At 49.2% G+C, this 12,369-nt stretch overlaps 1 protein-coding gene across 7 annotated transcripts in view; it reads left to right on the forward strand.

Moving 5' to 3' along the window:
* The first annotated feature begins 256 nt into the window (after nucleotides 1-256).
* Nucleotides 257-12,369, forward strand: part of otogl (otogelin-like) — a 38,676-nt gene continuing 26,563 nt past the window's right edge. For all 7 annotated transcript variants that reach the window (XM_028967426.1, XM_028967427.1, XM_028967430.1 and 4 more), the window contains exons 1-28: nucleotides 257-389; nucleotides 590-632; nucleotides 830-875; nucleotides 1,194-1,272; nucleotides 1,371-1,463; nucleotides 1,558-1,712; nucleotides 1,811-1,932; nucleotides 2,010-2,215; nucleotides 2,291-2,415; nucleotides 2,717-2,823; nucleotides 3,268-3,374; nucleotides 7,519-7,644; nucleotides 7,778-7,886; nucleotides 8,000-8,046; nucleotides 8,116-8,261; nucleotides 8,352-8,484; nucleotides 8,585-8,762; nucleotides 8,862-8,986; nucleotides 9,715-9,924; nucleotides 10,088-10,253; nucleotides 10,350-10,424; nucleotides 10,520-10,563; nucleotides 10,657-10,831; nucleotides 10,907-11,014; nucleotides 11,091-11,229; nucleotides 11,673-11,807; nucleotides 11,893-12,039; nucleotides 12,297-12,369. The exon at nucleotides 12,297-12,369 is cut by the window's right edge and continues 47 nt beyond it. In XM_028967426.1, the coding sequence (XP_028823259.1) occupies nucleotides 332-389; nucleotides 590-632; nucleotides 830-875; nucleotides 1,194-1,272; nucleotides 1,371-1,463; nucleotides 1,558-1,712; nucleotides 1,811-1,932; nucleotides 2,010-2,215; nucleotides 2,291-2,415; nucleotides 2,717-2,823; nucleotides 3,268-3,374; nucleotides 7,519-7,644; nucleotides 7,778-7,886; nucleotides 8,000-8,046; nucleotides 8,116-8,261; nucleotides 8,352-8,484; nucleotides 8,585-8,762; nucleotides 8,862-8,986; nucleotides 9,715-9,924; nucleotides 10,088-10,253; nucleotides 10,350-10,424; nucleotides 10,520-10,563; nucleotides 10,657-10,831; nucleotides 10,907-11,014; nucleotides 11,091-11,229; nucleotides 11,673-11,807; nucleotides 11,893-12,039; nucleotides 12,297-12,369 (3,277 nt within the window). In that variant the 5' untranslated portion in view covers nucleotides 257-331. The remainder of the gene's footprint in view (nucleotides 390-589; nucleotides 633-829; nucleotides 876-1,193; nucleotides 1,273-1,370; nucleotides 1,464-1,557; nucleotides 1,713-1,810; nucleotides 1,933-2,009; nucleotides 2,216-2,290; nucleotides 2,416-2,716; nucleotides 2,824-3,267; nucleotides 3,375-7,518; nucleotides 7,645-7,777; nucleotides 7,887-7,999; nucleotides 8,047-8,115; nucleotides 8,262-8,351; nucleotides 8,485-8,584; nucleotides 8,763-8,861; nucleotides 8,987-9,714; nucleotides 9,925-10,087; nucleotides 10,254-10,349; nucleotides 10,425-10,519; nucleotides 10,564-10,656; nucleotides 10,832-10,906; nucleotides 11,015-11,090; nucleotides 11,230-11,672; nucleotides 11,808-11,892; nucleotides 12,040-12,296) is intronic.

The following is a 12,369-nucleotide window of genomic DNA, read 5'->3' on the forward strand; positions in this document are numbered from 1 at the left end:
CCTCTAATCCACGGATATCAGAACCTGGGAAAGGAGGGAGTGTGTGTGTGTGTGTGTGTGTGTGTGTGTGTGTGTGTGCGCACACGGTTGTAATTTTACTTCTACACAGGTAATAACATTATCTGACCAATCTACAAGTCACTCACAAAAGAGAAGTGACCCCTCCTCCTCTCACAGTGGACGCCGCCCTTCTCCTGCACTCAAGTGAATTGCAGCTTGTTCACGTCTCCTGATGTTTATTAGGGGTGAAGCGTAACTCTGGTCTGACGCTCCATCAGTAGGAAAATGGCCTCATAATTTCACCCTGTTTCCGTCCGGATCCAGCCCTGAGATGAGCCCACGCTTCTCCGCTTCAGCACTTCTCATCGTCCAGTTGCTGGTGCTGCAGGGTACGTTTCTACACACGCTTCTGCTGGAATTCTTCTGCTGCTTTGATTTTAGAAATGTCTTTACAATTTCTATTATGCCAAACAGTGCAAAGCAGCCTAGTATGATTCTGATGCTTTATTCTGCAAGGTGGACATGTTCATTGATGGGAGTAGGAATATTTGTACATTTTGCTCTTCTGAGGTTGGTTCTTCTGTTGCAGGACTGAACTGCCAGCTGATTAAAGCTTCCAGCCACTCAGACAGGTGAGTCTGGGGTCGATCAGGAGAAGTGGGTCACGCTGAGGACCTCAGTATCTAAATGTAAAGATATCAGACCCACGCTCGTTTGTTAGTTGAGATGTGTGTGATTCGGTGCTGGATGTGTGTTTGGTGCTCTATGATGCTGGGTCCTTAATGCCAGTTGTGTACTGATACTGTTCTCTTTGTGTGGTGTCTAAAAGCAGGGTTAATGCACTGCGGCAGAAACGGGATCTCTTCCGAGAGGAGGTGGGTTCAGCTGGGAGCGAGGAGAGGCCAGGGCACCCAAACACGGTGGCCTGGCGCTGCACAAAGCTGCCTTTGTGGCTGCGGCACAAACGCTCAGGCGGCTAAAGGCCATTTCTGTTGCGGCGGCCATTTTACCAACTTGGCAGGGATTAGCGGCAGTGCTAACGCTAACAAAAGTAAAATAATGAGACAAGATTAAAAAATGGAACACTGATGTGAGACTTTGTTACTTTCTTAAATGTTGTAGTTTGACCAGAGCTTTCTGGCTGTGAAACTGGTGCATTAGTATTCAGTAAAAAACAGTTTGTGTGTTTGTAGACATTAAGTGCAGCGCGGTCGGAGTCTCCACTTCCTCGCAGTGTGCTTCATAATTACACGTCTCGTGACGCCTCATCAGGTGAACCACACACACAGACACAGACACACACACACACACACTGGACGCTTTACAGTTGTTTCTATGCTCACATGTTCAAACACTGCCCTGTGTGTCAGAGTCCTGTGGCTGTCTCAATGGAGGTTGGTGTCAGGATGGGGGCCGTTGTGACTGTTCCCAGTTCCAGGCTGTGGGGGAACGTTGTCAGATTAGTAAGTAACACACAGTTGGTGTGTGTATGTGTGGACAGCTCTGATTTGATGTATGGTGTATGGTGTATTTATTTTCGGTATTCTACTCCATCAGTCCCCAACCAGGGCCAAGACCGGGACGGGATCTGCCGGTCGTGGGGACAGCACCACTTTGAGACGTTTGATGGGATCTACTACTACTTCCCTGGGACGTGTTCGTACATTCTGACCAAGGACTGCCACTCAGCTGAACCGCAGTACACTGTCTGGGTGAGGAGAGAACAGGCCACTTCCGTTTCCGTCTTGTTTCTATCCTCCTTCCCTTTTCCTACTCGATTCTCATCCCCATAACCCCCTAATGATCCAAGGTCCACAACAGTCACTCATGTCAAGGTTCACCGTTCTCCTGTCCACGGGCACTCAGCCTCTTATTCCCCAACGAGGATGAGATCCATATCAGAGGGTACCAGGTTCACAAGGGCGGAGTTAGGTGAGTGTTAGTGCTCTGATTATCAGACCCAGAACTGGCTGATCAGCTAATCTTCTTAACTCCAATGGTCCCTCCAGACTGACTCTCCCACAGACGGTCCGGAACATCTTCATCGAGAGGCTGGCTGACTACATCTTGGTTAAGAGCACCTTTGGCTTTTCTCTGGCATGGGACGGAAACTCAGGCGTTTATCTCAAGATGACGGAGGTGCACAGAGGCCGGTCCTGTGGTCTGTGTGGAAATTACAACAATGATGGATCTGATGACCTGAGGAACAGCCGAGGTGAGGGAGATTTGCCTGAGTTTCATTACCCAGTCTCCGCTGGTGAGTCTATGATCTGAAACTTCGTTTTCTCAGGACTGCCGGTGGATGATGTGGCAGAGTTCGGGAATAGCTGGGCAGTGGAGCTGCCTCACCTGCCTCCGTGTGTTGAAGTGGATGACGACTTCCCTGGACCCTGCCGAACTGAGTCTAAGATGGACGTGAGTCAGAGCAGCTTAACACAGACCCTCACACGTACATTTAGTTGAGATGAGAAACCAATTCAGTTACGAATTGTGATTCCTTTGTGGTGCAAGGTGAAGGGGGTTGATACTCACATGTTGTACTTTCATTTGAATCCTTCAGAAAAGCACAAACCATTTCCATATAAGGATAAAGGTTCTTTCATCTTGTTAAACAAGCTCTGCTCTAAAGACACAGATTTGTTGGGCTGGTAGTCACGTTTTCACCATCCCTGCTGTTTCACTGTTGACTAATGTATGTTTGTGTGTTTGTGTGTAGGATGCCATTGAGAAATGCAGTGCTCTCCTGTTCTTTCCATTCCTCTCCTGCCATGAGAACATTGACCCTAATCCATTTGTGGCCAGCTGTGTATCAGACCTGTGTGTGTAAGTTGTCCATGTATGAGTGAGTGTGTAACTGTGTGTGCATGTGTGAGTTTATTTGTAATTTTGGTAAAGTAAAAGTGAGTGAGTTCAGTTCAGTTTCCCATGTGCTTGTCCAGATGAGGTTTACCAGACATCCCTTAACCCCCACATGTCACATGTGATGCACAGCACACGGTGCACACAGTGAAATTTGTCCCCTGCATTTATCCCATCACCCTGAGTGAGCAGTGGGCACCATGACAGGCGCCCGGGGAGCAGTGTGTGGGGACGGTGCTTTGCTCAGTGGCACCTCAGTGGCACCTTGGCGGATCAGGATTCGAACCTGCAACCTTCTGATTACGGGGCCGCTTCCTTAACTGCTAGGCCACCACTGCCCCTTGTTGTTACATATGTGTGTTATATTGATATTATTTATCAGATAAAAGTTGTATCTTTTATTGGCAGGTCAGAGGATGAGGACACATTCTGTCGGACACTTGTGGAGTACACAAGAGCCTGCTCCCATGTTGGGTATCCTGTTAGAGAATGGAGGGACAGCTTTCCTACATGTGGTCAGACATCCAATTAAGACCGTTTTTACAAAGTGACCCAAATCAGGTTCTCTCAAATATGTAATGTGCAGAAGAATGTATAATTTTTGATATTGCAGGTTGTTGGATGCAGGCTGTAGGCTGTTGATATTACATGTGTTTACTGAGAGACGTTGGGTCAATTTTTGCTGCATTGACTGTGTTTAGTGAATGACATGTTGGGCCACTTGTTGCTGTGTTGGGTGTGTTTAATGAGAAACATGTTGGAGTAAATTGTTGCTGTGTTGGGTGTGTTTAGTAAGAGACGTATTGGGTAAACTATATTGGGCTTGTTTAGTAAAATAAGTCTTGGGTAACTTTTTTCTGTGTTGGATAAACTGTGTTGAATGTGTTTAGTAAGAGATGTCTTGGGAAAATTGTTGCTGTGTTTACTAAGAGATGTGTTGGGTACACTGTGTTGGATGCGTTTAGTAAAAGACGTCTTGGGTAACTTGTTTCTGTGTTTAGTACAAGAGTTGGGTAAGCTGTGTTGGGCGTATATAGTAATAGATGTATTGGGTAAACTGAGTTGGGCGTGTGTAGTAAAAGACGTGTTGGGTAAACTGTGTTGCCAGTGTATAGTAATAGACGTGATTAGACAGTTTATGTGAATAGACAGTGTTGGGCATGTTTAGTAAAAGACGTGTTGAGTACACTGTGTTGGATATATTTAATAATAGACATGTTGAGTAAACGGTGTTTAGTTAAGGATGTGTTTGGTAAATGTGTTGGGTGTGTTTAGTAATAGACGTGTTGGTTGTGTTTAGTAATAGATGTGTTGGGTAAACTGTGTTGGACGTGTTTAGTAATAGACATGTTGTGTGTGTTTAGTAATAGATGTGCTGGGTAAACTGTGTTGGCCGTGTATAGTAATAGACATATTGGGTAATCTGTGTTGTGTGTGTTTAGTAATAGACGTGTTGTGTAGTAATAGAGGTGCTGGGGAAACTGTGTTGGTTGTGTTTAGTAAAGACGTGTTGGGTAAACCGTGTTGGGCGTGTTAAGTAATAGGCGTGTTGTGTGTGTTTAGTAATAGACGTGTTGTGTAGTAATAGACGTGTTGGGTAAACTGTGTTGGATGTGTTTAGTAATAGGCGTGTTGTGTGTGTTTAGTAATAGACGTGTTGTGTGTGTTTAGTAATAGATGTGTTGGGCGTGTTTAGTAATAGACGTGTTGTGCGTGTTTAGTATTAGACGTGTTGGCCGTGTTTAGTAATAGGCGTGTTGGCCGTGTTTAGTAATAGTCGTGTTGGGCGTGTTTAGTAATAGGCGTGTTGGGCGTGTTTAGTAATAGACGTGTCGGGCGTGTTTAGTAATAGTCGTGTCGGGCGTGTTTAGTAATAGACGTGTCGGGCGTGTTTAGTAATAGTCGTGTCGGGCGTGTTTAGTAATAGACGTGTCGGGCGTGTTTAGTAATAGACGTGTCGGGCGTGTTTAGTAATAGACGTGTCGGGCGTGTTTAGTAATAGTCGTGTCGGGCGTGTTTAGTAATAGGCGTGTTGGCCGTGTTTAGTAATAGTCGTGTTGGGCGTGTTTAGTAATAGACGTGTTGTGTGTGTTTAGTAATAGACGTGTCGGGCGTGTTTAGTAATAGTCGTGTCGGGCGTGTTTAGTAATAGACGTGTCGGGCGTGTTTAGTAATAGTCGTGTCGGGCGTGTTTAGTAATAGTCGTGTCGGGCGTGTTTAGTAATAGTCGTGTCGGGCGTGTTTAGTAATAGTCGTGTCGGGCGTGTTTAGTAATAGACGTGTCGGGCGTGTTTAGTAATAGTCGTGTCGGGCGTGTTTAGTAATAGACGTGTCGGGCGTGTTTAGTAATAGACGTGTCGGGCGTGTTTAGTAATAGACGTGTCGGGCGTGTTTAGTAATAGTCGTGTCGGCGTGTTTAGTAATAGTCGTGTTGGGCGTGTTAGGTAATAGACGTGTCGGGCGTGTTTAGTAATAGACGTGTCGGGCGTGTTTAGTAATAGACGTGTCGGGCGTGTTTAGTAATAGACGTGACGGGCGTGTTAGTATAGTCGTTGTCGGGCGTGTTTAGTATAGTCGTGTCGGGCGTGTTTAGTAATAGGTGTCGGGCGTGTTTAGTATTAGTCGTGTCGGGCGTGTTTAGTAATAGTCGTGTCGGTCGTGTTTAGTAATAGTCGTGTCGGGCGTGTTAGTAATAGTCGTGTCGGGCGTGTTTAGTAATAGTCGTGTCGGGCGTGTTTAGTAATAGTCGTGTCGGTCGTGTTTAGTAATAGTCGTGTCGGGCGTGTTTAGTAATAGTCGTGTCGGGCGTGTTTAGTAATAGTCGTGTCGGGCGTGTTTAGTAATAGTCGTGTCGGGCGTGTTTAGTAATAGTCGTGTCGGGCGTGTTTAGTAATAGTCGTGTCGGGCGTGTTTAGTAATAGTCGTGTCGGCGTGTTTAGTAATAGTCGTGTCGGGCGTGTTTAGTAATAGTGTGTCGGGCGTGTTTAGTAATAGTCGTGTCGGGCGTGTTTAGTAATAGTCGTGTCGGGCGTGTTTAGTAATAGGCGTGTCGGGCGTGTTTTAGTAATAGTCGTGTCGGGCGTGTTTAGTAATAGTCGTGTCGGGGCGTGTTTAGTAATAGTCGTGTCGGGCGTGTTTAGTAATAGTCGTGTCGTGCGTGTTTAGTAATAGACGTGTCGTGCGTGTTTAGTAATAGACGTGTTGGGGCGTGTTTAGTAATAGACGTGTGGTGCGGTGTTTAGTAATAAGTCGTGTCGGGCGTGGTTAGGTAATAGTCGTGTCGGGGCGTGTTTAGTAATAGTCGTGTCGGGCGTGTTTTAGTAATAGTCGTGTCGGGCGTGTTTAGTAATAGTCGTGTCGGGCGTGTTAGTACTAGGCGTGTCGGGCGTGTTTAGTAATAGTCGTGTCGGGCGTGTTAGTAATAGTCGTGTCGGGCGTGTTTAGTAATAGTCGTGTCGGGCGTGTTTAGTAATAGTCGTGTCGGGCGTGTTTAGTAATAGTCGTGTCGGGCGTGTTTAGTAATAGTCGTGTCGGGCGTAGTTTAGTAATAGACGTGGTCGGGCGTGTTTAGTAATAGTCGTGTCGGGCGTGTTTAGTAATAGTCGTGTCGGGCGTGTTTAGTAATAGACGTGTCGGGCGTGTTTAGTAATAGTCGTGTCGGGCGTGTTTAGTAATAGTCGTGTCGGGCGTGTTTAGTAATAGACGTGTCGGCCGTGTTTAGTAATAGACGTGTCGGGCGTGTTTAGTAATAGACGTGACGGGCGTGTTTAGTAATAGTCGTGTCGGGCGTGTTTAGTAATAGACGTGTCGGGCGTGTTTAGTAATAGACGTGACGGGCGTGTTTAGTAATAGTCGTGTCGGGCGTGTTTAGTAATAGTCGTGTCGGGCGTGTTTAGTAATAGTCGTGTCGGGCGTGTTTAGTAATAGACGTGTCGGGCGTGTTTAGTAATAGTCGTGTCGGGCGTGTTTAGTAATAGTCGTGTCGGGCGTGTTTAGTAATAGACGTGTCGGGCGTGTTTAGTAATAGTCGTGTCGGGCGTGTTTAGTAATAGTCGTGTCGGGCGTGTTTAGTAATAGACGTGTCGGCCGTGTTTAGTAATAGACGTGTCGGGCGTGTTTAGTAATAGACGTGACGGGCGTGTTTAGTAATAGTCGTGTCGGGCGTGTTTAGTAATAGACGTGTCGGGCGTGTTTAGTAATAGTCGTGTCGGGCGTGTTTAGTAATAGTCGTGTCGGGCGTGTTTAGTAATAGTCGTGTCGGGCGTGTTTAGTAATAGTCGTGTCGGGCGTGTTTAGTAATAGTCGTGTCGGTCGTGTTTAGTAATAGTCGTGTCGGTCGTGTTTAGTAATAGTCGTGTCGGGCGTGTTTAGTAATAGTCGTGTCAGTCGTGTTTAGTAATAGTCGTGTCGGGCGTGTTTAGTAATAGTCGTGTCGGTCGTGTTTAGTAATAGTCGTGTCGGGCGTGTTTAGTAATAGTCGTGTCGGTCGTGTTTAGTAATAGTCGTGTCGGGCGTGTTTAGTAATAGTCGTGTCGGTCGTGTTTAGTAATAGTCGTGTCGGTCGTGTTTAGTAATAGTCGTGTCGGTTGTGTTTAGTCGTGTCGTGTCGGTCGTGTTTAGTAATAGTCGTGTTGAGTTAACCGTGTTGGGTCTGTCCAGCTGACGGCTGCGAGGACAGTTTTGTGCACCGCGACTGTATCAGCTGTTGCCCGCCCACCTGCACCTTTGAGAGGGAGTGTCTGGGCACCAACCTGCACTGTCTGGACGGCTGCTATTGCCCTGATGGTAAGCTCCGCCTTCCTCAGCGTCAGAGGTCCGTTCTTCTTCCATTTTGGATGATTTATTCTTGTGTGAAGTGTAAATATGCAGTTTTATATTAACGTGGAGTTGAAGATGTGAATCCATCTTCGGCCCGCAGGGCTCATCCTGCAGAACGGTTCCTGCATCGCCGTGGCGCAGTGCCCATGCGTTTACCACGGAGCCTCCTACCCACTGGGCCACGTGCTGGAGCAGGGCTGCAGTGTGTGGTGAGAATCTCCACCATCATCACTTCCTGACCCTGTCCTGGGCACAGATTTACACCCAGTTCTGAACCAATCAGAGCTCCCTCTTCAGGCTCCACCCTTTCCTTTTTGTACAGTGTGTGTATGGGCGGAGTCTGGAACTGCACAGAGCAGAACTGCACCGGTAGGTTCCGGTTACACCGGGATGTGCGTTTGTGTGTCGCATGTGTGATTCGTGTTCATGTCGACTCAGGCGAATGTTCGGTGATGGGGGACACACATGTCACCACGTTTGACGGGCGGATGTTCACCCACCTGGGCATGTGTCAGTACGTCCTGGTCAAGAGTCGCGGCAGCAACCACTTCATCGTCACCGTCCAACACACAGCCTGCGGGGAGGTGTGTGGACAATGGAGACGTGGTCCCCAGGAATGAGGTGCTGCTGAGCAACAGATGACTGCCTGTGTGTGTGTGTGTGTGTGTGTGTAGACTCAGGAACACACCTGCATCCACTCAGTGACCCTGGTGGTTGGTGAAGATGTCAGCAGACAGGTGACTCTGACCAGAGAAGGAGAGCTGGTGGTGGGGAACGGCGTGGTGGCCAGTCTCCCGTACGCTGAGGGTAAACCACACACACACACACACACACACACACACACAGTGGTTATAGATCATTTAGAAATGGTCAGATATGAAACCCAAATCCATTCCTGTGTGTGTAGAGGGTGTTGAGGTGAGAAGGTTGACCTCAACGTTTGTCCAGCTGCGAGTGTCCATCGGTCTGCGTCTGCAGTACGAATCTCGGGCGGGACGTCTCTACCTGCAGCTCCACCCGTCCTGGAGGGGCAGAACTCTGGGTCTCTGTGGAACCTTTAATGGGAACCTGCGTGATGACTTCCTGTGAGTCAGAACCACACCCACATGCTGCTGTACTTGTGTTGGTCCGTGTGGGAACCGCGTTGTGTGTGTGTGTGTGTGTGTGTGTGTGTGTGTGTGCAGCTCCCCTGCTGGTATGATTGAAGGAACTCCTCAGCTGCATGTGAACGCCTGGAGGGTCTCGTCAGCCTGCAGCAGCCCAGTCAACGTCCCCATAATCGACCCCTGTGAGATGAACCAGCAGAATGGTACAGACGTACACACGCGCACACACACACGCACACACACACACAGAGACACACACACACACAGAGAGACACGCACACACACAGAGAGACACGCACACACAGAGACACACACAGAGACACACACACACACACACACACAGAGAGACACACACGCACACACACAGACACGCACACACACAGAGAGACACGCACACACAGAGACACACACAGAGACACACACACGCACACACAGAGACACACACACACACACATACACACAGAGAGACACACACGCACACAGAGACACACACACACACACACAGAGAGACACACACGCACACAGAGACACACACACACACACACACACACACACACAGAGACACGCGCACACACAGAGACACACACACGCACACACACACAGAGACACACACGCACACACACACACACACACACACACACAGAGACACACACATATACACTCACACACACATGCATACACTCACACACGCACGCGTACACACACATACACACTCATTCACGCACACACTCATACACACTCATATACACTCATACACACACACTCACTCAATCATACACACACACTCACTCAATCATACACACGCACACTCACACACACAAAAACACACACACAAACACACGCATGCGGGCACAAACACACACACACACACACAAAAACACACACTCACACAAAGAAAACCAACTGATGTTCCGATGTGTGTTTGGGGCAGCGTTCTACGCCTCCCTGTGTGATGTCATGATGGGGGAGGAGTTTTCTCTCTGCCACGCCTTCGTCAGCCCCGCCCTTTACCACCTGCAGTGTCGTTACCAGGCGTGTCGCTGTGGCAGCAGCTGCCTCTGCTCAGCTGTTGCTCACTACGCCTACGTGTGCTCCACCCACAACGTCAGCATCAACTTCAGAGCACACGTTTCTGAGTGTGGTGAGTTCAACACACACACACACACACACACACACAACAACAACAACAACAACATTTATTTCTTATATAGCCCAAAATCACATACAGTACGTCTCAATGGGCTTACACACACACACACATGCAGCTGGACGCGAGACTCACTCATGCCGCGCGTGTGCGGCAGGTGTGGTGTGTTTGGGGGGGATGTTGTATCACGCGTGCACATCGTCCTGCGGCCGGACGTGCGAGTCCGTCAGTCGGGCCGAGGTGTGTGGCGGCGACTGTGCAGAGGGCTGCAGCTGCATGGATGGAATGTTCTACGACGGCGTCCGACAGCGCTGTGTCCAGCTGTGAGTTTACAGAACGCCGTATTTACCCGTGCACGATGCTTCTTATCTGCTTCTTATCATGTGTGTGTGTGTGTGTGTGTGTGTGTGAACATGCAGGACTCAGTGTCATTGCTACTTCATGGGTTCCGTGTTCCAGCCCGGCGAGGTGTCGTTCAGCGCCTCTGGACCCTGGTAAGGGAGTGTGTGCGTGTGTGTGTGTGTGTGTGTTAGAGCGAGAGTCACAATAACTTTATACCCTCGTCATTATCATCAATCTTTACCTGCAGTCTGTGCAGAAACGGCCATATGGAGTGTGTTCCAGAGGAAAGAGGTGACCTTTAACCTTTCATTCCCACCCTCAGCTCTGTTCTGTAGGCGGGTGCCAGGTTCACCGTCCGTCTGTCTGTCTCTTCATTTCCTTCAGAGCCAGAGGGGCGGGAGTGTCCACATGGAAAAGTGTACCACAGTTGCAGAGAGCCATCGGGGGTGGGGCCGTCTCGCTGGGGCGTGGCCTGCGAGCTCACCTGCCGGAACCTGATGCTGAACATCACCTGTCCCCCGACCACGCCCTGCGTACCTGGCTGCAGCTGCCCCGCCGGGTACCGCTCTCCGCTACTAATAGAGCGGCGGTGACGGCTCTGTAGCTCTCGTCTGATTGGCTGATGCTCTTTCAGGCTGGTGGGGCATAACGGGGACTGTTATCACCCCGAAAACTGCCCCTGCGTCTGGCTGGGACTGGAGTATCTGCCGGGGGAGACGGTGGACACGCCCTGCTACCACTGGTGCGTGACCGGTCCCTCTGCTCTGCCCCCGCGGCCCAGGGCTAACCCATCCTGGTGTGTGTTGTTGTGTGTGCAGTGTGTGTCACCGCGGGTTCTTCAACTGCTCGTACCTGCCGTGCCCGGCGGTGTGTACGGTGTACAGCGACCGGCATTACCACACGTTCGACGGGCTGGAGTACGACTACGTCAGCGACTGCCAGGTTTACCTGCTGAAGGTGGGTCTGTTTCAGTGTGTGTGTGTGTGTGAATTTAATGAGGGGAGATTCCAGCGCCCCTCCCCCGACTGAATGGATGGTGGGATAAAGGCTTTCGGCTCGTAATCTTGGGAAAATCAGAGCAGGTTTTTAATTAGACGGAATTGGTGTAATGTGACTCCAGTGAATGTCAGATTCAAAGTGCACTGGCACACACACCCACACACACTCACCACACAAAGACCAATCTGTTCCCAATCAGATGCTTTTAAGGAACCTGTGTGTGTGTGTAAGTGAGCACCACTGGGGACATATTTCTCTTTTCTCTGACAAAAAGATGTTCTGTAGGTTCCGGAGGTTACTGGTTAGGTTTTAGTGTGTGTGTGTGTGTGTGACTCCACCCTCCTCTCTCTCTCTCACACACACACACACACTACAGTTTAAAACTGCCACTTCTTTTTAAGAGTGTGTCTGGTACAGACGTGTCCATCACAGCCCAGAATAAAGACTGCTATGAAAGTGGCATCGTGTGCATGAAGTTCCTCCTCATCTACGTCGGGCTCACCAAGATCTACTTCAGTGACAACTCTGGCAAACCGGTGAGCTGTGCTGCTGACTGCAGGCTGGTCCACGTCTGGTTCTAGGATCAGGTCCTCTGTAGTCCTGGTCGGGTTTGTGTTCCAGAGCCCCTCCACTGTGATGGCGCGGGGTTATGAGTTTCAACTGTGGACTGCAGGATACTACACCGTGGTGCACTTCTCCAACCAAGACCTGACGGTGCTCTGGGACCGAAAAACCACCGTCCACATTCGAGCAGGACCTCAGTGGAAGGTGGACAGATCACGCATACACACACACACACACACACCTCTGTATATGTAACAATGATACACTTACTGCAAATGAAGAAATAATATCACAATATCTACACAGAGCCACATGAAAACAACTGACTGACCAATCAAACGATCAGTCTGGAGATCAGGAGCTCATCACTTCCACTCTGGTTGTGTGGTTTGGGGCTCTGCTGTCCCCTACTGGACACTGTGCTTGGACACTGATACTCAGGTGTGTGTGTGTGTGTGTAGGGTCAGCTCAGTGGTTTGTGTGGGAACTTTGACATGGAGACGGTGAATGACATGACCACTTCTGGACATATGG

This window comes from Denticeps clupeoides, unplaced genomic scaffold (assembly GCF_900700375.1).
Source record: "Denticeps clupeoides unplaced genomic scaffold, fDenClu1.1, whole genome shotgun sequence".
Lineage (NCBI taxonomy): Eukaryota > Metazoa > Chordata > Actinopteri > Clupeiformes > Denticipitidae > Denticeps > Denticeps clupeoides.